Source organism: Betta splendens, chromosome 22 (genome assembly GCF_900634795.4).
Source record: "Betta splendens chromosome 22, fBetSpl5.4, whole genome shotgun sequence".
NCBI lineage: Eukaryota > Metazoa > Chordata > Actinopteri > Anabantiformes > Osphronemidae > Betta > Betta splendens.
In genome coordinates, this window is record NC_040900.2 from 4,646,913 (window position 1) to 4,674,838 (window position 27,926).

Sequence of the window (27,926 nt, forward strand, 5' to 3'; positions counted from 1 at the left end):
CTTTAATACCTGTAGATAACACTGCCTCCTACAGTTTAGTGTAGTCACTCTTTAGGGTTTGTGAACACAGACTTTACATATTTATGTAAATAACATTTACTAAGCGACTTTTCAACTCAAGTTACTATTGATATTATTCTTTTGAGTTTTCCTAGGTAACTCTGGAGTCCATTTGAAGGCATTGGGGGTGGTGGCCCCATTAAAACCAGTGAGGCCCATGTTAACTTGAGCCGTCCTCAGGAGCGCACACACCAGTGCTGAACATTGAGGCTCATTGTTGAGAGGAATTCCTCCGTTCCTTCCAGCACAGAGGCCTCTTGTGGCGCGGGGCAGTGGCCTGGTCTCAGGTCCCGGGTCTCGGATCAGGCCACCGGCACCGTCCCGCTTCGGCGCCGCTGTTTGTCTCCCCTCACGCCACCATAAAACACGGTTTGTCACAGGAAACGGAAGCGGCCGCGTTTTTTATGGCCGACGCGTGGAAAAGGCAGCCGTGACATTTAATGGGCCCTGTGTAGGTCAGGGCCACACAGCCGCCTCACTTCTCATGTAATAAAGTTTATGTCCAGTGGTTCCCACCAGAACAATCAACAATGACCTGATAATCTTAGCTGTTGTTAGGTCCCTGTGACTCTTTTAGTTCCATATATACTGTATATTTACAACATATCCCAAAAAAAGTTACAGGAAAAGTGTAATTTTTTCTTAATGAATGAAGAAACAAGGGCCAGTGCAGGTGTACTGTAAATGATTTACATGTGATGGAAATACAGTGTGCTGGAACATAATCCGTAATAAATCTAGTGAGTGCTGCGTTTATTCTTCATGGGAAAAGTTGCCTGAGCTTCTGTTTCTCTAGGCTCCACTGGTGAAGCGAATAAAGAAAATCTTGATACAAAAAACACTGAACGTGACTTTTAAGAATAAGTCTTTATGTATTTCTCAAAGTGAAACAAAGGACTATTATACTACACAAATAGAAGCAGATACTGTAAGAGACAGAGACCACTGCTGAGAAATAAGTACCGAACATGAAAGTACACAGACCAGTATTGTAGAACTGTAAATTATTGCTTGCTTTGCTACTTTGTTTTCTGGATTCCTACGATACGAGACACGATATCATACTTCAACAGAAACAGTACAACAGTGACAAACGGTATTAATCCACCTTTTCAGAACGGGCTCCCCCAGAAATCAAAGAAACATTCAAACAGAGTCCATGTTGAACACAACACAGTGACACTTCGAGCATCTTCAGGACTTATTGTTACATATTTTTCTACAACTTTTTTTTTTCCATTACAACTTTGCCAAGAGAAGCTGTAACAAACTGCACACTGGGACACTTGGCGTATGTACATAAATATACATTTTCGTTCCAATGTGATCAAAATGCACCCAGGTCTCTACACTGTGACTGCAGAGAGTAAAAAAACCTTCAGGTTTGCGTCCTCTTCATCACGATGCGCAGCTCCACCAATCTGCTGCCGGCTCAAAACCGCAGCTTCACTGTCGCGCCAATGAAAGCGCTTTCTGCCCAACGTGAAACTCGCTTTCCCAGAACATACGACGATGTTTCTCACGGACGAACACAACAGCAAAGACATGGATTTTGTTCTGCGGCGTCGTCCTGCCCAGCTTTTAAAGCGCGTCTACGCTGCTCCCACAGAACCCCAAGGCGTGACCTTCTCCAAGGTTTACACTAGCAACGAGTAAGTGGCGTGTTTCACTCACTGTAATATGCTGGTGAAAAGGCTAACCAGGTGTTCGGCTTGAGATTAAAGAACAGAAATAAGAAACAGAAGAAAAGCAATGTGCTTCCTACGTCGTCTCAACAAAGAATTTATGTCGAGGAAAAGAACATTGACAATAAAGTGCTCGCATGCATATGGACTTGTCTTTTGCTTACTAATATTGTTAAATAGCAAAAAAAAACATCTTTTTAAATTTCATGCTGTTCAGAGTTGACAAATATTAGAAGCTTCTGTTGATTTAACTTTTATATTTTGCTAAAACATCAACATTAAATTGGATGTACACAGATCTGATATGGGACTCTTGGCTGTATTACACAGGAAATGAAGTTTTTAAAGAAGCTTATTTAAGCAGTTTTCCACAGAATACCACAAACAGAAGGTTCTAAAATGGAAAATAAAGTACTGCAGTTATGTTGGTAATGTATGATTTCTTGGTGTTTAACAATATACATCAGTATGAAAAATCATCATTGAGGTGAGTAAATGCTTTGGTTGAGATTTCATGAAGCTACCTAAAGTTCCCTTTTCTCAGCAAACTGCTTTCAGGTAAACTCCAAAATTCCACAGGGACTAGTTCCACGAATCTACTGTTGAAGGCTATTTACAGCAAGAAGCAGCGCAGTAGTCTGGAGTGCAGCAGGAAACGGTCCAGAGCCCCACAATCGCTTGAACCAAGAGGGTAAAGGAATAAGAAAACAGACTCATCCCAGGCCCCAGACCGGAGGAGGGGGGGTCCATCAAATCCCAACAACAGCAACAAATGAATATTTGCCAGCCTTGAAGTGTCAAACTTCTAAAATCGCGCTGAGCTTCGCTTCGCTTTGCCCCCAAGTTGTCACTTTAAACTGTGCACGGGAACGTTGCACTCGCTTCCCTGTCATCACGAACGACGATAAAAAAAAACATCTCAGCTCCTCATCTACAGAATTGACTAAACATGCAAAAAGTATCAGGGTATCAAATACGTAGTAAGAATACACATCTAGTAGTTCAGCTAAAAACAACACCTCTCCAAATAAAAAAAGGACAAAAAAAATAAAAATCAACCACCACAACTTTGTTAGTCACATATGGCGCTTCGTGCTGCGTGTGATGTTTCTGTAAATAGGTTCCTTTTTCTTGATATCTTTTATTAGTGTTTGTGTATTTTTCGTAACACGGTATATACATGCAGACAAGAGTGGGAACATCACACACTCAACCGTAATGCGAGCTGATGTGACAAACCAGCAGATATGTGGATGATAAAGAAAGTACACAAATAGAATGTCAATCATCAATAAATGTCAATAAAAAAGAAAAGAAAAGGAGAAATGTCTTTGTTTTGAGGCGTGTTAACGAAGGGACAGGTACGACTGGCGAACGAACGAGCAATGAGAGCTGAGTGTGTGTGACTGCGTCGGGACAGGGTTTCGGACCCCTCCTGCTGTAAAGGAGGGGCAGTGGGGGGGGTCAATGGAGGCGAGCGTGCCCGCCGCTCCCCACGCTGTCCGCAAGAGTGTGATGAGCATGTGTGTGGTTCTCATCCATCCCCTCTCCCGCCGCCTCATCCCGATGCCACGCTCCCCGCAAACACCGTCCTCCAGCAATGTTCGTTGGTTTGTGTTGAACTGAAATGAGGGGCGTCGGCGCTCCCCGCAGGCTGCAGGGACGAGAGAGGGGGGGGGCGGGTGTGTCGCGGGTTAAGGGGCCAGTGCCGGCTAAAGGGGGAGGCCTCTCTAGTTGAAGACTTTGGGGGGTCCCTCGGGGCGTCGGGTCTGGACGATCTGCTGCTTCGGCCGCGCCGCCTCGTCCTCCTCCGTCTCGCTCTCGCACACGTGGACGACCACGCTGGGGGTGGACTCCGTCCCTGCGTGGAGCTCGTACTTCTCCCCTACAGCGCAAAGCAGGACATTCATTGAATAAGGATTGTTAATTAAGGACATACTCGTAAGATCGTGATGGTGAATTAGCAATAATTTACCAAAAACGCACATTTTAACAGTCTACAAATAGATTTTTATAACACAATCTACTGAGGAAGGAGAGATTTAAGACACAACAAAGGGCCGTTCCTGAAACAGTCTTGCCACCTGTCGAGGCGCCACACTAAGCGGACGCGCGCTTGCGAGATTGCATCACGGTCGCCATGGAGACCAGATCAGACAGCTGCCAGGCGGGAGGAAATTGGCCCGCCGGCCCGTCTCCGCGGTGCCAAACAGAGGGACGGCCGGTGAATGGAGTCCTGCTGTTACCGCGGGGAGCTGACAGAGGGAGTCAGCGCGCCGCGACGCAGCCGCAGCCGATCCGATCTCAGAGGACCCGTTTCCTGTTGCCCCGTGTTGCCATGGCAACGGCAGCGCACGTCAAAAGCGGTCCTCGGGGCCGGACTGGGCGCGCGTGTGGAGAGTTTATTCAGATTTTTGTCAATAATGAAAAAAAAGGAGGGAATGGAGGGAGCGTGGGACCGAATACAGAGTGAGAATCATCGGCGTGAGCAGGTCGCACACGCAAACGTGGACGCGCTGCACCTTCACCGCGTGCCGGCTGACATTTTATAAAGGTTGCTGTAATCTAAAATCTTGTCGACAGGGCGGACGGAGGAGATAGAACCGGGATGAAACGCTGGCTGCAGACTCTAACCGGGCTGAAGCGCGCTGTCTTCGCGTTCATCACATCAAAAGATCTGCATCACGGCCACTAGTCTGAGGTGTGGCCTTCATGATTATGGGTGCTTTTAAACTTCAGATCAGGTCATTGTTTAAATTATAGCAATTTCTCTGCAAATCGTTTCAGAAGGTCCATAACATGCACTTATGTATGACATCATTAGACTAAACCTGTGGAAACAGGGGCTGTTATCGTCAGCCTGGACCAGAAGGGGCCAAGCTGTAAATCCACTGACTAAACCAGACCTGTAGCCCAAAGCTACAAACTAAAAGCGAGCACGAGGTCTGCTCCTCTTTTGTCCTGACTGCTTCCTGCACACACACCCGTCCTGTGACATCCTCCTGGGCAGCATGAAATCATCTCTGCTTGCAGTTCATATGAATGCATCAAATATTACTTTTTTATACGTGCTTGTTTTCAGCCGGCTTGTTTTATGGGTGTGTTTAAGGCGTCTGTGTGTGATCTCTCACTAACCGGGGCCCAGCTTAGCTACTGCACACAGCAGGTCGTAGTTGATGACGGGCGTGGCGTCTTCGCTTTGACTCCAGCCCACGGGTGGCGAAGCCGGGGGCGAGATCAGAAACTGTTTGACGGGCTGAGGAGGCGCCAGGTACGACTTGTCGATGTCCTCGTCGCCATTCTGGATCTGAAAGGGCCAAAACATGACATGTAATCAGAAAACTGAAAAGCTATCGCTATAATCATCATTTTTTTACACCAGAGGTCAGAAAGAGCAGTTTCAGTCGCTCAATCTTTATTTGCAGGCTCCTTCTTTTGCCGTTTTGATAGCTGCCAATTGCCAAAATTACAATTCCTCCATGTGGCATCTGTAAAACCCATAATCCTCTCAGGTCAAAGTAGTGAGATGTGCAGCAGGGTCGTGGCTGCTGATGTGTCTGTGATAAAACAAGCATAAATTATAAGCTGACTACTGACATCTGATATATAAACCTATCTGGATCCACACACGCCTACAGCTACAATGTTAAACGGTTCTAACTGTTAAATCTTGGCAGCGTCAGGCTCTTTTTTTTTTTTTTTTGTGTGCTTGTTGTCTTGTTGTTGACTTTCCGTGCGAGCGAGCGGAGTCTCTCGGGGCCGGTCGGGCTCCCAGGCCCCCTCCCTGCCCTTTCCCAGACCCTTCCACGGACACTTACTTGTGCAAAGTAGAGCTTCAGCTTCTTGCCGTTGAACTCCGACTCGTGCAGCTCAATGCGAGCACGCGCGGCGGCCTCTGGGGTACTGAAGTTGATCCGGACTCTCCGGAAACTTTTGAACATCTGGAAGGTCACCTGTTCGTCGTAGATCCTAAACAGCGCCTCGAATCGCTCCTGCGGAGGATGAAGACACATCGGGTTAAGCTGCATTCATCTCTGGTGCTGTTTCTCTGTGTCACCGCTCCCCCTTCCCATCATGCATCACACCTTGTCCTTAACTTTACTGTATATTATATTCCCATCTTCTATGTGTGGCTTTAACTCTCCAAGGACACCAAATTGGTCTCCTAAGCTGTGAACTCAATCAAACAGCTCAGCGGGGGGCCGAAGGGAACTGTCAGCGGGGCTATTCTCCGTCTCCTAGCCGACCATCGCACGCGCAGACGGGAGCGTGGCAGCGGAGCGCCGTTCTTTCCATGAGCAGCGATGGGTGATGAGCACGCCAGGGCTGACTTCAGGGAAGGTTATCATGAAAGCAGAAATCAAGACTGTATAAGCAATGACGCAGATCCCCATGGTTTCAATTATTAACGAGACCAGTTCCCCAACAGCTACAACACTGCTTTCTATTATAATACAGGCAGCGGATGGGGCGTCTGACACCTGGACCTGCAGGACGTGACAGCCAGAACCCTGACGCTAACGCTAGCAGGCAGATAACGCTTTTGAAACACAGCAGCACTCTGTGTCTGCAGAGGCGTCGCACCATCAACCCGTCTGACACATGACGGGTTTCAGCGAGCGGCGAACACTGTCACTCGTTTGCGTCGCAAGAAGAAGCAGATCAACGCTCCCGCTCGCAAATCCTCCCTTCGCTCCTTGTTTTATTGTAAACTTTTATTGTAGGTGCATTCGGTGGTGCAGTGTGAAACCCCAGCGCTGGCTTCACCTTGGGACTCCGTGATGCCCCCTTTAGTCAGGTGTCCAGTTTACCACACAGAGAGCAAGTTAGGAAGCAGAGAAATCAGTCAAGTCGAGAATGCTTGAATTTCTTGACTCCCAAAAATCCAGTGATGAAGGACCAGCGTGTAACTGGAACTTAGAGGTTAAGCAACGGTTCCTTCTTAAACTGTGTAAACAGTCAAAGAACTGTACTCAAAAGGGACATTGCACCAATTTTGTTGAGCTTGTACTGCATGTACAGTATAGTTCTGTGTGTTGTAAATACTGTGAGTGTTATAACCTGTAACCATATAACCAACATAACTTTTATTGTGGCCATTTCATGATATTTAATGAAACTAAACCTAAATATTTAATCAGCAGTAAGAAGAAGAAAAAGTAAAAGAAGAAGAAGAAGAAGGGTTTGATTGTGATTAGCAGGGACAACAACAAAGCACTTGTTTGGGCTAACGGCGGAGGCCACTTAAGTCCTTATTCAAGCCATGAATTTTCCATGAGCCTCGTCCTGCCTCTATGACTCACATGTCATCAAGCTCCACGCGTGATAACTCATAAGATTCGCCTTTCACAGGCCCGAACGCATGAACACGGCCGCAGCGGGAACTTCCCAAACCGAAATGGACGCGCTGGCACGAGCGCAGGCGTGGGAACGCTCCGGGATCGCGTTCCACAGTTGCCGGTACTGTTCAGGTTCTAACCCCACGAGCAGCCGGAGCCGCGGCCGCCTGGCGTGCAACAAGTGAGCGTGCCCATCAATAATGGACGCCGCCGCCGCGAGCGGACATCCCTGTGGAAGAGGAGGAGGAGGAGGCTCGTCGAGTTACACGCCGCTGAAAAGTGGCCCGCTCATCTGTTCCCGCGCTCCCTTTGTGCCCGTTGTCTATGAGACACACTTGGACTCGCAAGTGTTTGCACAACCACTTGTCGCCATGGCGACCGAGACGGAGCGAGGTCGCACGCGCGCGAAGTTGAAGTGTCCAGCAGCTCCGCGAGGATCGAAGTTTTTCAGATTGCCTCCTGGGTAATGAGGCCGTTATGTTTCTGACGCTAATGGAGAGGCTGTCAACAGGACATGACTCACCGGCACCGGGGGAGCGGGTCGGACGCCCGGATACGCAGCCGTCTGAGGAGAGAGCCGTGAGCTCAGGGGACGAGGCGCAGGTTTATGGGCCGATGCCGACATGATGCCATTCGGGTCGAAGTCAGGCGGCAGAACAATGACCAGCAGTGATTGACAGGGGCGGGTGAATTAACATGCATTTCTGCATCACACCTCTGCTAGTGAACGAGACAAGTGGGGGATTTACTGGAGGTGGAACCCTGTGAAAGGTGACTGTGACCTGAAGCGCCTTCCTCGGTTTCTTCAGTGTTTAGGGATCAGTGTCAATTAGCAACAGCTCCGTGCGCAGAAAGGGTCACATTGGGGAGAATGACTTTTCAAGGTCTGACATACAGTAGATCGGTTTAGATGATTTACATCAGAACTGAAAGAATGAGTCCACGTTGAAATGCAGCACATTTTTTTTCTTCGCAGCAAAGCAGTGCGTTTCTTTGCATCTCATACTCATTGCAGAGTCAAAGTCATGAGTCGTTATCTGAGTTAAATAGTGAGGTGAAGGTACGACTGACTGTGTGGCTCCGCTGACTGAGTCACGCTGATCTATTTTGATCTGGTTTCTCATTCAGGCTGGAACAATATTGACCTCATGACATCACATGTAATCCACAGCATAGCTCCATTCTACTGTATGGCAAATGTCAAATAACACCATTCGGCGTTTTGGATCAAAATGGAAAGAGATTAAACGGGCGCGACTGCGATGTAACGAAGGGTTACTCTGTGTTTCATTTGATTCCTTTGATGAATCGCTCGTGGTTCTCTGCGACACGTGCGCGGCTTTAGCACAACCTAATCCACACGCTCCTGCTTGAATGGGATTTGGGTGAACGTCGGCGAAGTAGGCCACCGAGAATCTGAGTGAGTCGGGGACAGGGTTACGCTATAAATAGCTTGTGTTGGAATAATTAAGAAAATTCATTTCTTAAGTGTGTGGACCATCACTTTTAATTACTGACTAACCGCCACCAGGCTAATGAGGGCGGACGAGGTGAGAAGACTGGAGCGATAGCAGGCTGAGCTGGATGACAGAACGTAAGAACTCCAGCACATTTTTTGCTTATCGCATTCTGTAGTTTTCCATGACCGCTCAGGAAACTAAAGCCAACTTCCCACTGCACATATTCCAGAGCGGTTCCATTACAACGAGCAATTAGCTCCAAAACACACTACAAATACTGATTAAATACTCAAAAGATACCAGCTGAAGGTAAGTCACATGTACATGTGTATACACAGTATATTAATTCTAGTGTAGACTTGTGATTACTTTGTTGCACCTTCTACGTTTTATACTTACAGCCACGTTTGTGTAAGTAAACACACCTGTCCTTCAGCTCACGCATTCTGGTTTACAGGTGTTTTTCTGACTAAGATAAGGATCAGGGTGAGATCATGTGTGTGTGGGTGTGTGTGTGTGTGTCCAACAGCTATGACACAAACACAGCTCCTGTCAAAACAGCCATTACTACAAAGACAGCAGCAAATTCTCCGCGTTACAAAAGCAACAAAAGCAGCTCGTGTTGAAACGCTTTGTGCGAGAGCCGCGTGAGCGGCGCGCGACTTATCGCGGCGGGAATCGATAACTCAAGCCGGGAGCGGTATCGACGCCGCCGCTCCCTCAGGGCCGCTGCGAGGAGACTGAAATCAGTTTCCAGCACGCTGGGACACATTATTGCCATTATCACCAGAGCGGCCGTTATGGGTTTTTTTGAGGCGGGAGCTTTTCCTTGTCACTTAACTGTAACACACGCGCAGATGTTTCTCTACCGTAACACCGTAACCGGCATGTTCACGCACGGATCCATGCTGGTGATGATGCAGCACAGGTCTCCTGATGACGTGGGGCATATATTTAGCATTTGTATATGCTGAGGAAGTGCGTTATTATTAAACTATTGACGGGAACTTTTTTTAAACAGTGACATTTTCAGTGACATTTACTGACGCGAGATGAGACGTCTCGTGTTTTCGACAAAGGTTTTTTTCCAGCTAAAAACATTTTCTAACTTTTCATAGCATCTTTCTTTTAATTAAAGCATCACCGATTTAACGTCATTAACGAGGCCAATCACTGTGTGATGCGGTCCTCCATCTTGTGTCCTGGTCAGTTAACCCTGCGGTCCTTCAGCACATTCCGCTGCGAGGCCTTTTGCGGCCTCTAATCGTATCTCGGAGCCTTTTGGCCACGTGGTAACCAGACACCCCGTCCAGGTGGCTGTGCCTTTGTTCTACGTCATCGCAGCGGACGCAGCGCTAACCTTTAGCCGACACCTGAGCCGCGGCGCGTCTCTAAGGTTTCTGCTGCTCGGCTCCATCTGCCTGGAGCCCAGACTGAGGGGGGGGGGCACACCTGAGCCCCCTGCAGCACACCAGGAGCGCTCAACCCTGCCCAGAGGCAGATCCGGTTCCGTACCAGCACAGAACGTGATACCAAAGCCCACATCCACCCCGACTGTCTGCTGCTGCACCTCCGCCTCCTACTTTCACCCCATCACCTGGTCCCAATCCAAACAGTGGGTTTAATGCGAGTCTGGGGTCACTTTAAAGTACCGAATACTTGCAAACCACCTTCTCGCCTGAGAACAGACACACGGCCCAGACGACATGCGAGTCGACAGACGCCGGGACGGACTGAGAAAATGACTGGAAACTTCTGCAGGCGAGGGGATGCGTGTGCTGACGGAGGCGCTCGTAGGTCTGCCAGTCCGCTGACTCACTGTTGTGCTTGGACTGTGCGACTGTGTCGGTGTTACTACAGCCCCCCGAGTGTGCGACTTCACCTATCGTTTCTCGAAACGTCGCTGTGAAAGTCCTAGAAAATCCAAACGCACCCGGGGCCCAGAGCAGCCGCGTTCGGTGCGTCCTCATTAAAATGAAAACATTTCACTCAGTGATACAATGGCGCCAGAGAGGCACTCATGAAAGGAGAGCACGGCTGACGGGCTGATTATTATTTACACAGAAAAGGGAGCAAATAACTTGAAAGGCATCAAACTGGGATGCGAATAATTAAATGAATTATATGCAAATGTCACGGCTGAATGGAGTGCGCGAGGCGACTGTCAAGGCTGGCGTCACAGTGACACAGTCACCTGCCGAAGAGCTGTGACCTTCACCGTGCGTCCTGTGCTGTCACCCGCCGACGCGCCTCCAGGTGATAATAGCGTTGTGACGGGCGCCGGCCCACGTCTCGCAACCGCAACAATGGCCCTTTGTTTCCTCCCAAAAATGCAACTGGAGCCCTTCAGAATAAGAGCCCGCAGAAGCAGTGGCCGCAGCGACCCGAGCTGTCCGTCACCTCTGTGATGTAACCAGAGGGGGGGGGGTTCAACCGTGTCAAAACAATCACCCCGCAGTCATTAACGCAGCTAATAACCCGCCGTTCGTTTATTCTCCTCACGTCCCTCATTCAAGCGTTGCCTCATCTGTCGGCGTCCACAAATAGCAGCGGTCCTGATATTAGTTTACTCAAACTGCGTCGCCCTGAAACTGGAGTCCGATTATTGTGTCTCATCTCCAGATTCAGGGGTATTAATGAAAACACGAGCCCTCCGACGGGCTCAGATCTCGTCCAGCGATAATAAAAACAGGAGCAGGCTGACGGGGGGGTGGGCTCGATTAGAGTCCGACCCCCCCCCCCACGTGCAGCGCTTTAATCTACACCCCCCACGCGCCCCCCGCCGCTCCCTCCGTGCCAGAAACCCGGATTAGCGGTGTTCTTTGTGGCATTCCAGAATCAACCAACTGTCTGCTCTTTTAATTGTGCACGGACACCCTTTTCTTTAAGGGCGTCCTTTCAAGACTGTCCTGTCGTGGGCGAAAGTGGCCCGATCCGAGCTGGACCGGATCCCGGTTTAACAGCAGAGGCAGATTACAACGAAGCCGAAGTTCCCTGATGCAACTGTGTGGGAAGCGACGCTAACAACAAGCCGGATTTGGCGTTGTACCCACAGAGGAGAATGAGTGTAATTACGCAACCACAGGCCGACAGACTGGTGTCTCTCACCTTGGCTGCTCCGCGGTGGTTAGAAAGTGTGACGAGGGTGTGGGTCTAACACGGCAGCTGTGTGGCTCACTGGGGGAATGCAGACCGCGGGGCGGCTCAGACGCTCACATGCACGTATGCTTCCTCCAGGACGCTCGCGAGATGCAAGGCCTTTTATTATTGTTGAAATACAGCAGACGGGGGGGGGGGGGGGGGGGGGGGGGCTTCGATGAGGAGTCCAATCAGACCGGCAGACACGCGGCCGGCAGGTGAGGGCGTATGTAGTGACACGGGGCATCGGCGGACCATCTGTGTGGCCCTAAAAGCCGCCGAAGGGGCCTCACTTTGAACACCTTCCCATCCTTGATTGACAGGCAGCGTATCAAATAGCCAACCTGCACCTCAGGACACGTGAATAAAACATGTCCTCGGGGAGTGTTTCGCTTGGTCAATACTGACTTCAACTTGATATTTTATTTAATATGAGCGATACGTTAGCAGTTTCCCCCGTGGCATTAATAACAACTCCTCAGAAGACCATGGGTGAATTATTTATGGACTGGATTATTAGCATTAATATGACGTGGGCAGAATTTCTCTGACATATGCCAGGATTTTTTTTTTCAGTCTCACATCTGACCTACTGCACCTGCATCGCTGCCGTCCGCGACGGCGTCTAAAACGGCCTCACTTCTTTCCCTGCACGACTGCAAAGGCACTTCCGACGAACCCCCCCCCCCCCCCCCCCCCCCGCGTCAAATTCCCGCATCGTCTCCAAGATCACCCCGCGACGCACCTCGCGCCCGCAACGCGACACTCAGCGCGTTCTTTTCGGGTCGCGTCTGGCCCCTTTCTGCAATTCATCCGGCGCCAGTCGCCGTGCCGCGCGCGCGTCGCGACCCGCGCGGCTCCCATTGATAAAAATCCTCCCGTCTGCGCGAGCGCTGCATCCAACGTCACCGCCACATGCACACACACGCAGTCCCGTCCGTCCGGAGCGAACCGCTGCACAATCGCACCATCAAGGGCAAAATCACCATTTGGGAGCAACGTGCACCCTGGCGAGAAACAAGCCCGTACCTGCATTTTATCTGACGTAAACACCTCGATGTCTACTTCGCAGGCGATGATGGTCACCATCTCCAGTTTCATATTTATCGATGGCATTCCCTTCCTTGTTCGGTGGGAAATAACGAAACGAAGTAAAAGTCTTCCGGTAAAAGCTCTTCCTCCACAGGCTCGAGGCTCGGTCCGGACTGCGCCCGGTTCGATCAGCTGAGCGCGCTGCCGCTGGATTCCTCGCCGCACTGACCCGCCGCTGAGGCTGACGCTGCAGCAACTGCACAAACTCTCTCGCGCCCCTTCTGCCTCCCGCCTCCCTCTGGCTCCACATTGACGTCATCACCATCCTCACGTTCGTCGCGTTTCACGCCACTACGGGGCTCGGCGCGGCGCCGCGTGCAGGGGCCGCTGCAGGACTCGGGGTCCGGCTCGATCCGCTTTTTCTTCCCAGTTTTGTTTGTGGTCGCCGAGCTGCAGGAGGAAAGTGTTGCAGGGGTGCGTGGCCAAAATAACGGGTACAACCAAAGATAGAGGACGAAATCTAGCGTATTATAACAATATATTTAAGTTTTTTTTGTTTTGTTTTAGAACTTGTTTTTGTTTTGTTTGCATCCCCGTGTGCTGATCATGGATCCAATTAACACACACCTAATTTGGACCGTGGAGTATTGGTGATAGATGCCTCCTTGACCCGGAACTTCTCGGTGATTCTAGTGCTGAGCTGTTGACTGGAGGTCGACTCGGCTCGTATTCGCCCACAATAAAGCAGACGGAGGCTCCGTCTGTACGGCTGCAGTCTCACATCGCAGCCCCGCAATTATGATGAAGATTCCCAGCTGTGTGTGTGCATAATATTAATTACTACACCGGCATAGATTGCTAAATCACCTATAAGCCATTAATATTAAGACTGCGGGCACTGAGGGTTATTCGTGTCTGTTTGTTATTTCCATATAAAAACATGGCTCCTTCCTGTTGGAGCAGCGCAGGAGACGCTGCTCCACAGGTCTCACTTCAAAACAAGTCCTACCAACTCATTCCAAGTCCTCCTAATTTTGCTTTCTGAAATGTAGGCTTCGTTCAACAAAGGGTGTGATTATTTATTTATGCCTTGTTGGACGAGCCTCATATCAATAGAAGCATGGGTTATTCTAAAACCCGCTGCTCGGCGTTGGATGTATATTCATTTCTCTCTTGGTTATCGAAGCACGCTGATGCACTTCACTGATCTTTTTATCACAGCTGCCAAGTAGTGCATGATGAAGCGCTTTCGCTCCTCACCAGCCTTATTCTGCAGCTCTGATGCCCCCCCCCTTACCGATGCTCATTCACATTTCCCACGTTGCCTCCTACTGTCAACACGCCTGAACAAGTCTTTATGTAGGAAAAGATCAAGCTGCAATTCATTTTTTTCACTTTTCACTGTGGCAAAGAACCAAACCTCACAAAACCTTCACAAACCCACACTATTAATTTAGCCTTTGTTAAAAAAGGTGTTATTGAGGATTTACAATTACAATCAGGAGACCCTCTGTGTGTCACAGAGGGTCTGGAGTCAGGTTGGTTCAGGTGTCTTCACTTCCTGTAGCTGTTGTTCTCCTTCTCCTTTTTGCATGTATCCTCAGCCTCAGAGCTCTGGAGGGAGGAGTTTTTCCTCTGCATTGTTGTATAATGCTACTTAAGTGGAATTCATTTTCCATACAGTTGCAATTGAAACCTTTTTTTCCATAATTCCTTAAATTTAAAAGTGAAAATAAATCAACTTACAGGCAACTTAACAGGCTATGCTGAAACAGAAATCTAGATAGACTGTGCAGAGTCTCTAACATGCATGATGTACTTGATACCAGATGAGAAGAGGAGGGGGCAGAGATGCTCAAAGGGTGAGACGGTGTGTCAGACTCACTGACAAGCAGAATTTGTATTCTGTAGTGGAGCTCTGCAGAGGAGCAGCAGCGAAAACCAGGGCAGTGGATCATCATCGCGGGCCCACATGCGCACGCTTTGTATGTTCCATGCTGTAAAGTTAACGCTCGGCTGCACGCTCGAAGCGAACAATGCAGAAATGTGAACACTAAAAGACAAAGGCCATAACAAACGGCATTGTAACACAAAACGGTCTGTGCATGTGTATATGACATCAGAAGACTGGAAATAACAATGATGTCATAACAAGCTCCAGAGCACGGCCTCTGCAGGAATGCAGATACTGCGCGCGCGCGCGCACGCACACACACACACACACACACACACACACACACACACACACACACACACACACACACACACACACACACACACACACACACACACACACACACACACACACACACACACACACACACACACACACACACACACACACACACACACACACACACACAGCCAGTCTCCTGTTATACCAGGCTACCTCGCTTGGCCCAGCCAAGTCACCCAGAGGTGCCAGCGCCAATGCAGCTGCTGTAATCTAGGCCAAGCTATTTATAAAGGAAGCAGCCCAGTACAAGCACAGAGAGCCAGAGGGAGACAGAGGGAAGCGAGGATAAAAGAGTATCCACCGGGCAGAGAGAAAGAGCTACAGGGTACAGGTGAGAAAGAGCGGCGAGAACAGAGGAGCCCAGAGAAGCAGAGAATAAAGGTGGTGAGCAGCTAAGTGAAAATAGAAAGACCCCGAGAGACAGAGGAAGAGACAGGAGCTGACAGGTGAGGACGGGGTGAGTGCCTGAGAACAGGCAGACAGCAGCCATCCACTGTAAGTGACAAACACATGTAGACCCCATCAGCGCTCATTCAGGGTCTGGAGTGGTTTTATCCAGCAGACGCGCTGACAAACTGAAATGTGAGGGAGGATGCTGCAGCGCCGCAAAGCTGTTGATGGAGTTTTACATGACTTCTGGCGACGGCTTCAACAAATGGCGACAGACAACTCCCAGCGGGCAATTAGAACTGTAACTCATTTCTCCTAATTAAGAGGAAATGAGACCGTTATCACAGGAGATTTAGGAACGCTTCTGCCAGAATACGAGAAGTTGTTTACTTGGTTTATCCTCATGTGCACGTCTGCAGTGGGTGGTTTGATCACTGGTTCATTCTAGGATGAGTCATTTCCTGATGTATCCATTTTATTATTGGTCTAAATTACTTTGTTTTGTATATTGGGATAAGTCTAGTTAAGGACAAAACCAAGTACAGTAAAATGTGATATTCTGGGATTTCAGTAATTTCAAAAACTAAATAAATACCAATAATTTTCTCAGTTAGAATGGAAACCAAGTTTGCAGCCCACATCTGTGAACAAACAGCTGTTCAGCTCCAACGCTTTAGGTCGGGGCTAAAATACTGGAGAGCTGCTGTATACAGTACGTTAGCTGTGTGAGCGGGACAGAGGGTGAGGAGGGGGACGCAGGGGGGAGGACACGTGCCGACGCTTCGACAGACCGCTTTGCTTTAAAATCAGGTCAAAGCTCTGGATGGGCTATAGCCTCTGACCTGTATGCAGACACTGCTGCTGGAACAGGCCCACCCACACCCACAGGAAGGAGAGACCTGTGGTGCAGGTGCCATTTTCTGAGGCAGGTAAACAAAGATGGGGAGAGAAACTCTAAGCTATGGGATGCACATGGCCGCTGTGAGGCGTGATGAGTGTGATGGAAATCTGAAGGAATAAAAAAAGTGCATTCCAGGAAAAAACTATCAATTGAAATCAAAACAGGAGTAAACAAGACGCAAAGTAAACCAAACTGAATCCAGGAGAGTCACGCACAATTGTTTTTCCTTTGCCACAGTGAAGTAATGGCAGCGAAAAACAAGAGCATTGACGACAATCAACAGCAACAGGCTGTCGATAGTTCTTCTGTAGGTGACAACCGGCAGAAATTGATTTGACAAGCCTCACGAGGGGACAGGCTTTGCAGACTCAAGTTCCAAAAAACAAGTTCAGTCAACAGGCAACAGGAGGAAACAGCACAACTCAAAGACCTATAACATCCCTTGTTCCCAAACAGCTGCTTCTAGATGAACAAGACGAAAGGAATATTTTTCATCAATTCCTCAGAATCACCTTTACCAAAGTAAAACCTTTGCCTGCATTTTAAGTTCAGCTCCTAAATGTTGCACATCGATGCCTTTATGCAATCATCCACAGAACATTTTTCTATTTCATGGACTGCGTGATTGCGGTAACGCCTCGAATCACAAGAGTCCATTTATACATCGGTTAAATAACAGTTCACGCTGTGTTGTTGTGTTTTACTCTTGCTGCAGAACGGTTCTTTTTTTAGACTGATTGAACCAGGAAATAATCTTGATTTAAATAGAAACACCAGAGCACAGCTCAGAACAATAAAAAGGCAGCATCCTAAATCTTAGAGTTTCGTAACCGGCCCGCATGTGGGGGGAGGGGGGGGCTGTGGGTGGCAGGCTGTCGTCTTTATCACAGCAGCCATACACACATCAAGCCAATATTCATTTCTCTGGCGCTTGCTGAAGGTGAGGGGTGTCAACGTAAGAAACAGCGGTGTTTTAAAACTATTACATCATTAGGAGTCTGCAACGATGTTAGTCTTTAAATACAGCATGACATCATAGGCTTATGTAACTGTTTTTGATTAGCTGTGTGAAGTGATATTTCAGAATCACCAGTTAATTTAATCACACTAATGTGCTTTAGAGATATGTCCCAGATATCAAAACCCAGGGATAAGCCTCCTTGTGGAATATTCAGCAGACCTGCTGAGAGAGTGCAATATAAATAGGGACCATAACGTGCTTTTTGTGGCACATGGTTTCTTGTTTGCAAAGAGGCGCGAAGACGAATCGCATGAGAAAGTAGGGCTGCAATTAATGGAGCACATTCATCTCTGGAAATGTCAACAGGAGTGAGGAGAGCTCCGTGCGATGCTTTAAATAACCTGCCTCACGTCGCATTAATCGATTATTTCATTTGCCACAAGCTGCGTCGTCTCAAATGAAGGATTTTAAAGGCAGGTCCACACAGGCCACTGGACTCTAGGAGCTGGAAGCAAACAGCAAACTTAATGGCACCGACAAGACTTCTGAACTATTACACCCAGTGAGGCGCGCTGACGTGCAGCCACTGAAGTTACTCCGCTTTCAGTTTGATATATGAAGACAAAACAAAAGGAAGCAGGTCGGTGAGACAACCCCGGTCAGTGTACCAGAATAACATCCAGGCCGGCGGCGCTCGCTCACTCTGCACTGCACCATGTCTGACCTTCAGCCTGCAACCACCCAGTCCCTCACGTTCGCCCCGCGCCGCCCTCCCAGGAGCAGCACACAAAAATAGACTGTGACACATGCAAACATGTCTCTGCCACACACACACATGACCACTCTGTTTTGTTTTGCATGTAAAACACACACATGCGCACACACACACACACACACACACACACACACACACACACACACACACACACACACACACACACACACACACACACACACACACACACACACACACACACACACACACACACACACACACTCACGCCCCCTGCACATCTTGGCTCTTACATCCTCAGTGATGCATTTCATCGCTCCGCTTGACAGTATCAAATGCATTAGTGTAAAGTGGGACAGTGTTTCCACCAAAGCAATTCAGCATTTCACATTTTTGCAGATCGTCATCCACCAAACAGTCCAAACAGTGGCTAGTTGTTGTAGTTGTGCTTAGTCTGATTAAATTATCTAATCTAAGAAGTTGAACAAGTGTGTGATGCAGGAAAATGCACAGAAAAACTAGGAAATCAAAACTTAAGACTTCTTAATATTACTTTAATATTGCAGTACAAAGTTTTGAAAAGTAAAAGCAGCGTGTAAAACACAACGACTCAAAAACTATTTTAAATAACACTAAATCAGCATTTTGTCAAGCCAAGCCATGTGACTTACAGACACCTCTGTGATGAACCGTCACAAGACTAAACAGGTCCTGGAAAGGCAACTTCTAATTTTATAAATGTTTCCAGTTGCACAAGGTCATAATAATTGTGAAACACAGGGGATCTGAAGCCACCAGGACTCTTCCTAGAGTTGGTCGTAGAGGGAATAACAGAGCTACATCTTCACTGCTAACAGCTTTAAATCGGGTGGAGCTCCGTCCGACAGCAGCAGGAAAAACAACGAAGACCTTGCTCCTTTTCCATGAGGCCTGACACACACTAAACACTATGAGCAACGACCCGTAATGGCTTCTCTGACCTTTCTCTTGACGAGCAGAATCCACTTTGCACACATGCTCCTCTGTCTCCGACTCCTTCACTACCTGAATACGCTTGTTTTCTGTGGGTGCTGTAGAGCATTTCAAAATAAAAGGGCACCCTGCCTACACCTGCTGACTGATTATTGGTGGAACAGAGCAACCATATCAAAAGAAACGAGACACATAATTGCAATAATACTGACACATGGTGGATAAAATTATGTCTAATTTAAGACTCTAAGAATCTCCATTTTACTTAAAAGCTAGTCAGGGGGACAAAATGCTGCAACTAACAAAAACAGAGGCCACGAGGTTTGACTTTCTTTTCACTAATGCAGAAGAAAGGCACAGGCTTTTACAGCCTGTTAAGAGCATCTTATAAATATGGAGGCACATGTGTGTCTTTGCCTCTGCTGCTCTGCCCTTCGCTCCCAGTCTAAAAGTGCACGGTGTGACTATTGAAACAAGCCATGCTCCGCTATGCAGGCCCATGAGAACGCACACAGCAGGTGAAGCTGGCAGAGAGCCCAGAGACACAGAAATGTAGGTTGCCGTGTCCCTGTTCTTCACGGAGGATGTAGTCATCGAGCTGAGAGGTGTCAAGTTTTCAGCAGTTAGAAAAAGCTAAAATTTCATAATTTTAGAATAGTTACAGACTGTGGGTGAGTGTGTATATGCATGTGACACACTGCTGCCAGACAAAAACAACCTTAAAACACCCTGTTAGCCCTGTTCATACTGTGGAAACATCATGAACTGTTTATTATACTGAATACAGATTGTTTATATGTTATGTATATATAGCATTTTTTCCTAACCTAATTTCTTCCTGTCCTTGTTTTCGGAGTTTAAAAAAATGTCAGTCTTATTTTTGGCCTGGCTCATTTAAGTGAATCATATGGAGAACAATCTATTGACATGCTCTGACTGAAGGATGTGTGGGTGGAATTTCCACTTAAAAGCCAGAGTGTGAATCGTAATGAAGTGAGGAGGCAAAACGAAGAAGGGGGTGGGGGGGTTGTGTGCACCGAGTAAACGGGTGTACAAACAGCAAGCTCACAAAACAGGAGTGATTCATTTAAAGGGATTTGGTGCTTGTGCCATATTTAGCCTCGCTGCCTTCCATTTACATACAAGGATAAATGCTACACAGCAGGAGAACAGGAGAAAAGGATAAAAGTAGAAAGTAAAGTTAACATGAACGTGACCAGAGAGAGAAGAGATGAAGGGACAGGCTCAACAGAGGATGAGAGATGAGGACACTTGGAGAGAGAGAGATGAAATCTGACAGCTGGAAAGATGCAGGCATGGACGGACAGTATAATTGGATCAGAATGCCAGAAAAAGTATAAATATTTTGTTTGGCTTTCTGTTCAGTGGAGTCTGGTCAAGATGTAACAGAGGGAATGTACAGTGCATCTGCAACAGTTACTCCAGCTGCCACATCTGCACTAGACACATGATAAATGATATGCACCAGAACATACAGTAGATTAATACGGGTCTGCTCAAGCCCTATTTTAATGTCCTGCCTTGCAATCATGGCCAATACATAAAAGCAGTGTGTGTGTGTGTGTGTGTGTGTGTGTGTGTGTGTGTGTGTGTGTGTGTGTGTGTGTGTGTGTGTGTGTGTGTGTGTGTCTGCACAGTGGAGCAATCAGCAGCACAGCTTGACTGGACTTCAACAGACAGGAGAAAAAGCTGAGGATGACGTCATGTACATGTTGCTGGGCTTTGAGTCTTGGATGTATTGTGACATTCAGCTGGATGATTCAAACACACACACACTCACCCTGTGCGGGTTGCCTTCGAACACAGCTTCGTGGACACTGCATGCAAAAAGAGCTGTGGGGAGGTCACTCAGATCCATCATCTCCTCCGCCGTGGCTTCCTGATCATTCTCCCCAAACACCATGTCCTCCTCCTCCTCCTCTTCTTCCTCTTCCTCAGGATCGCTGCTGTAGGCCTCTGAGCCATTACTCCACGCCTTGGAGCTCTCTCGCAGCATGGTGACGCCGTTTAGGAGGCTGCAGACAGGCAAACGGGGACCACAGAGGCTGGAAACTGGGGAAAGAGGGGTAGTTGTGCAGCTGATTGAGCAGCAGGTCAACTAAAGTACTGCTGATTTTAGACAGGCTGATTTTATGGGTGCTTTAGGATACTGTAGATTTTGTTGTTCCTAATATTTTGAACCAATATGAATTAATTATTTTTAAAATCGATAAAATGCAAAAAATGCTTGTTTTCTCCAACATGGACTTGAAATCAAAAAGGTGTTGACTTTACAGTAAATCGAGAAAGAATGTGACAAATCTACCTGACTAATATATAATTTGTAGTTACTGTATACTAGACAGCAAATGTTAGAAATACATGATCACACAGGAAAATTACACGCTGTCTTCACGCAGTATAGTACAGTGGTTACAGTGCCATCTAGTGTTATTTAATTATAATTTTTATTTAAATAGCAATAACAATATAAAATAAACCGGATCTCAGGAATCTGGGGGTAAATGACGTGTAGGTGTCGTTTCAAAGCTTAAATCCGTGTCTTTTGCTATCGTTTAATGTCAGTAAAAGTGAAGCGTTAGCTGGATGCTAGTGACAGCATGACATCACATATCTACACCTTAAATGGCCACAGAGGACCGTGACGTCATCGCATTGCGTGTACTCCAAGGAAACCCCTGCACATATTACGTAAAGCGCTTGAATAAAAATCTGGTTTATTATACCAGCGGCGGGTTGTGATGCAAGTACACTTGTTCCCAAATGCCAATAATGCGTGTATTCGGAAAAACACGATGAAAAATGGTGTGAAAGTTAGCGCAGAGTCGCAAGCAGCGCGCACACTGTTGAAGTTACGGTTTTAATCTAATTTTAAACGCTTTTGGTCAAATATTATTACTCACCTCACCGCTGTCAGTGAACACGGCGGTAACAACCCATCGCAAGCGAACTAAAACCTCGATTATCGCCTGTTTTAGTTTAACCGGAAAGATTGGAGCGGATCTGATGTTTTTGATGCTGCTGTCAAACGCGGCTGTTTGTTATTACTGGATTATTGGACACTGCGTGATGCAACCTACTCCAGCGCGCGAGGACACCGCAGGTGAGGCCAATGGGATGACGACGGAAGCTCGCAGCGACCAATCAGAGCGCAGCAAAGGGGCGGATGCTGCGCGTCACGGTTGGTGGCGGTCAGGGGAGCAAAGTCACAGAACGTTGCACTGGAGCCTGCAAACTGTGCTTCAATTTAATCATCAGGGAGACAAATCGGTAACTTGTGAAGATCATCGCTCTATTAGCTAGTCTGTTAGCAAACAAGTTATATTTACAGACATGTAATGTTTCAAGATAGATTACAACAGTTCACCTGTTGCAGTTTCTATTTTATAGTATTCTATAAACTTTTATTTCAAGCATAGGTCATCATTGTTGGTATTTTATGCATTATATACCAGATTATTGAATATTAGTTATATAAAGCATGCCTGAATATTCATCGTAGGCAGAGGCTTTAATGCCAGTAGAACAATCAATAGAATAGTTCCATTATTAGCCACATTTATTCAACTGGAATGCATAGAGTGACACAAGTCGCATGATTTACAGTGGAAAGGATTCAGGTTTACAGTGGTGAATAGAGATACCTTTCAGTGACTCCCCCACCCAAAGACACAAAATGAAAAGAACTATGTAATGAACACTGGCATTTAAAGAGAGTCAGTCTCCATTTTATTAACACTGTAGAAATCCAGGTTTGCATGTGGAGACTCTGTTTAAAGATTTGCTAATTTTATGAGGATATTCATTGCCTAGGATTTATTTAATTTACTGTAGCTTTCTTTTCTAATAAATATCATACCAGAAACAAATAAATAGGCAGCAATACAGAGTATGTACAGTAAATAATTTGACTAGGATTGGTCCAAACTCACAAGTAATCAATGTGAAGGGTCAAAAAATTCATTAAAGGCCAACATTAGGCCAAATAAACAGTTTTTTTGTATCAGTTTCACTTTTCTTCTTAAATTGATTGAGATTTGTAATCCTTTGCAAGCAGGCACTGACGGATAACAGCATTATTCAATCTGTTACTGAGATGTAACATCTACCTTTGTCCAGTGCAACGCTACCGTTCAAGGCACATTAAAAGCAAAACTTTACAAAAATGTATAAATACAGTACAATAAATTAAATGTTTGGTCACGTCAGAACAATATTAATACAATGAAATCCCTAGAACAAGAGACAAAACAACTGTGCAGTGAAGACTCCACAATTAGGTCAGAGGCAGATATTTAAAGTCCACATGTTCATTGGCAAGTAGAAAAAGTCTGTTGATACATCATTGGTAACAACTGGAAACTAAAGAGTAGCTCAGAAGTCCTACGTGGAAGAACAGATTACAGTACATCCCTGGTAATGAGACAGGGAAAAAATGCTTAACAGTCATGGAAGTCAGTTCATTCGTACAGTACTGTACATGTCAAAGCTTACACAGTGTACAAGGCAGTGAGCTACAGAGCTTCAAGGCACAACACTCAGCTTATACTTTATATTTCTTGATCCAGGAATCAGGAGTTTTATGTGGTTGCTTAAAAGAAAAACAAAGTTTCTCAAGGTTATATTTTGGTTTAGAGGTTTAGAAGAACTCTAAAAACCTTGAGGCTTCAAAAGGCTGGAGGTAAGTAAGTGCATGATGCATGAGAAAAGAACCAAACAAACCCATCTTGGCCTTTCCAGTTCCTTGAATGTGCTTTACAGTAGGAATAGGTGAAGGGGTTTTACTGGTTGGTTTCTAATCATTCTTCAGGTCCGAAGGGTCAGGAGAACCACGAGATCCATTGGTGGCTCTGGAGCGGACTGGAGGTTGTTCCAGGTTAACTGGTAAAGACACGGGAGTCACCCCATCATTGTTGACCAGAGCCCCGTAGGAGAATGAACCACTGATATCTGGCTGAACCGCTTGGCCCTTGTCGTGAATTGTTGGTACACCTGAGATGAGATAAGAGAGAGAGTGCACACAAAACATAGAGAGTTAGAACCAAAGGGGTTTGTTAAATTGAATCTTTACTATTTCATCCTGTTGGGATTTATAGGATAAAGGAAGGCTACATCACAGCATATAATGTTAAGTTGATACAAACCGTTAGTCATATCCATAGTGACAAATGGTTCAAAAGCTTTGGGCCTTTTCCTGTTTTTGGTGATGAGAAAGACCCCAAGGAAACACAATGCAGACCTTTACGAAGCAAAAGGTGAACAGAGTACAGTCAGTCATCACAAATCCCCAATAGATGACACATAATTGTGTTTATTAATGTTATGCTATGGAAAATGCTTTTCACAGCAGAAATGCTGAACAAAAATCAATACTAAGATTATAATAGAAGTCAACTGACCCTAATGAAAACATACAGATGTGAAGGACGTCTTCATTATTAAACTCCAAGTAAAACACGGCCCCTGAAAAACAGAAAAAAAGAAGTGAGAGAGATGGAGAAAAGAAATGAGCTGGGAAATAGACTGCATCCACCTGTTATGTCCAACTACAAACCCCCCTTTCAATAGAGAAATAGAAAATGTGCCACTCACCAGCTACCACAGCCAGGATGGTGGAGAGGATGTAGTTGACACAGGCAATTAGAGAGGAGTCATACAGTTTACAAGCCTGGGAGAGAAATCTAAAGAGACCATTAAATTAGCAAACGACGAGTGGCTGAGTTAAGTAAATTAAGTAGATTCTGTTTTTAATATCTCACTTGGCTTGAAAGACGACAGAAGCCACCATGCACACAAACAGGGCACTGAAGATTGGGTAGTAAAGCTGCATGATTCCCTCCGCCGTGAGAACCAACATGCCCGACACTGCTTTTACAGTAATCACTGTGCCAGAGCCTGCAGCAACGAAAAAAGAATGTTAAATGTAACAGTAAAATCGGTCGGAAACCTGCCAACGTGTACAATGTGGCATCGTATTCTGTATAGTTGGGTTATAGCTTGTCTTCACAGACATTACTAAACTGACTGGCTTTAATGGGGCAGACTCACTCAGCAGGGCAACCAGGAGCAGGATGATTACTAGGTAGTTGGCACTGCGGCGTTTGTAGAAGTATAAAAGTAGGCAGAATGTGATGATCTCCAGAAGCTGTTCATGAATGCAACAATAAACAAAATTATGTGTCAAATTAAATAAAAAAATCAGGAACACATGACAGATTAGAACAACAATCAATGAAGGTATAGAGACTATACAGAGACTATTTATGCTAAACTTTAACACAGATCAAGGAAGCTAATACAAAAAAAACACCATCACCGGTTACTGAATTGTTTTTGTTGCAGTTGTCATAGGAGGATGTCATTTTCTAAGGCTCTGCTGTTCGATGTTTGTTGTTTTCACAAGCTTTCACTTGTGACGCAGTAGCTTCTCAGGGAGTGGATCTGATGTGACTCATTTGTGCCTTTGTTATTGTGAATTAAATTAAGTAGTTGGCCCTTTGAATGTCATGTGCATCAGTTATAATTCATAGATACGCTCGGTTAACAAACATAAAGAGGCTGATCATTCAGGAACAAACCGACACAGTGACTCAGTATCTTTTTTAAACCAACACGACTACAGCCCTAATAATGACTTGATTTATCAACTGATACAGTCACTAGACCTGTTTTATTTCTTTTACATAATGCCAAAATAACTGAATGACAGGTAGAGTAGGTGTGTGGATGTTGAGGGAAATGAGGATAAATATATCTACCACTCCTATAACTGTCTAACAGAATTCATTAATGTTTAGGAAATACAATATGTCCACAGTGACATATTCACATTTGGCTGCAATACTTAAATTATTTGGTTTGGACCCATTTCATAAGGTTTGTGTGTAAATTCAAGAAGATTAGAAAACAGAAAATGGAAGGTTTATGAAGCCTTGTTTCTATGACACCTTACAGTAGTAGAAATCTCACCAGATACAAGAGAACAGGCCATCCAACTATATGCCTCACAATGTTTTCAGCATGGAGCTTTTCATGAGAGTTCGGTCCGAATGTCACAAAGAGGTAAGTTCCAGCTATTGTTATGATACAGCCCAGGAAGGACAAGCCATAGCGCTCTGAAAGGAGATCCAGTCACAGCCAATTAAAAGCAAGACAAGAATGAATTTTACACAAATATATGTACAGTGAACATACAGACTTTTTCCCCTATAGAAAAAACTCTTTTTCAATGATTAAGGCAGCCTAAGGAGGGAGCATTAAGTTTGTTAAGCAACACAAGGCTGATTAAGAATTTGCATATGATACAAGTTCAGAGTTAGTCCCAGAACAGCTGAGGCCACATCTTCAGTCACATGTACAGTAATGCTGAACTTACTTGCAAAATCCTTCGGCTTTAATTTCTCATGTAGAAAAATTAGACCCAAAATAGAACTCGCTGCAAAGGAAAACGAAAGTATAATAAAACATGTTTGGTCAAAAATACAATTGTGGCCTATGATTAGGATGATGCATCCATAATACATTGAAGCACTTACTCAGGATAGACACGCCATTAAGGGGTGCTATGAGAGAGAGAGGAGCAAAGGCATATGAGACAAAGTTTGCTCCCTCTCCGAGACAGGCCAGTAGAAAACCACACCACCAGGTTTTGGTGCGGTAGAAGGCACGTGGGTCCTTTGCACCGGCTATTGTCACATGACTGTGTTTCTGTGTGTGAAACAAAAGAGCAGGAGACTGTAGTGACTGGCACAAGGTAAACGAGTAACCTGCAGTATTTGCAGGTTGAAGCAAAAAAAAAAAACAGGCTACTTGGTTTTGTAGTGCAGATATTGTACACTGTACAGAGGTACTATCTACGCAACATAGATCCTGTTGCTGTGTTTACACAGAACAGTTGACACAGGTTGAACAGACATTAGCCAAACAAAACAGGCCCTTCTAACACGAATGAAGCCTGGTTGCATCAGCAGAGTCAGTGGGAGCTTGTACCTGAATAGTTAAGGAGATGCTGATGACCACACTCCCACAAATTGACAGCAAAGTCCCAATGAGATTTTCCTGAAAGGAAAAATATTTAACTGAGAAAGCAATTAAACACCACCCCAAGCAAACGCACCATTCACTCAGAGTTACAGTATACTCATATTTTATTAAAGTAGACTCCGCCTCGTTATCTGTGGTCTCGGATATAATGTCTCGGACCATTATGATATTAATTGTACACATCTGTGGTATTTGTTATGATAATATGATTGCTAAGGACATGTGCAGAACGTGTAACACAGGAAGGAACTATTAAACCTAAAGTGCTGACGGACGACTATGAAAACTAGTGAACTACCAACAAAGTGTCTCACCGTGTAGGAGCTTCCGTCCGCTCTTGTTATATTCATGATGTTCAGATTAAAAACTAGAAGAAGTAGTCAAACATTCAAATTACTTAAATTTCATGCTGTCGTCTTGAAATAATGTGTATCGCTCATTCGTTTCGTTTATCCGGCTCTGCCTTGTAGAGGACAGGTACGAGGAACATCTCACTTCCGTATTGAAGTCGGGGCAGCGTCTTGACGCAGGACGTACAAGCAGATGACGATAACGTCACGTGACAGGAAGTTGAACTCGGATGTAAATTGCAAACTTATCGTTAAAATAAAAGGAAGAACGTATACACATACATGCACACAGGACAAAGTTTGTCTTTACGGTATTATGGGGTGTCCCTCCTTTTTATAAAGAGCCAAGACGACACGCTAACTTTCTTTTGGTTACGTCTCACTACTTTTTGTAGTGGTTGATTCTGCGCCCCGCCAGCAGGCGGCAGTATTGGTCCGGGATTGATCCAGAGCGTTCAGCGCAATCAATGACATTATTCATTGTCATTTACGTAGATGCTATTCAATTTATTATTGCTGGTTTAGAGCTACGCCGTGTCATTTTTAAATACTCAAATAAATTAATCTAATTATTTTAAAACGCTGCATGTAACCTATTTATTAGA

General features: G+C 45.9%; 2 protein-coding genes across 4 annotated transcripts; both read right to left on the bottom strand.

Annotated features, from left to right (window-relative positions):
- Nucleotides 1–908: 908 nt before the first annotated feature.
- rcan3 (regulator of calcineurin 3) lies at nt 909–21,991 on the bottom strand. Of its 3 annotated transcripts, none has more exons than XM_029139710.3 (5): nt 21,832–21,991; nt 20,709–20,980; nt 5,564–5,737; nt 4,881–5,052; nt 909–3,630 (listed from the first exon to the last, which is right to left on the bottom strand). In XM_029139710.3, the coding sequence occupies exons 2-5, from the start codon at nt 20,922–20,924 to the stop codon at nt 3,476–3,478; spliced, it is 717 nt and encodes a 238-aa protein (XP_028995543.1). In that variant the 5' UTR covers nt 20,925–20,980; nt 21,832–21,991; the 3' UTR covers nt 909–3,475. The 3 variants fall into 3 exon arrangements, with proteins under 3 accessions (XP_028995543.1, XP_055361797.1, XP_028995544.1); XM_055505822.1 differs by having other exon boundaries at nt 21,837–21,987; XM_029139711.3 differs by lacking the exons at nt 20,709–20,980; nt 21,832–21,991 and adding an exon at nt 12,712–12,987.
- A 478-nt stretch (nt 21,992–22,469) lies between these two features.
- nipal3 (NIPA like domain containing 3) lies at nt 22,470–27,496 on the bottom strand. Its single transcript, XM_029139680.3, has 11 exons — nt 27,286–27,496; nt 26,918–26,986; nt 26,464–26,635; nt 26,304–26,363; nt 25,898–26,043; nt 24,977–25,073; nt 24,688–24,823; nt 24,521–24,609; nt 24,328–24,391; nt 24,073–24,167; nt 22,470–23,920 (listed from the first exon to the last, which is right to left on the bottom strand). The coding sequence occupies exons 1-11, from the start codon at nt 27,319–27,321 to the stop codon at nt 23,724–23,726; spliced, it is 1,161 nt and encodes a 386-aa protein (XP_028995513.1). The 5' UTR covers nt 27,322–27,496; the 3' UTR covers nt 22,470–23,723.
- Nucleotides 27,497–27,926: the final 430 nt, after the last annotated feature.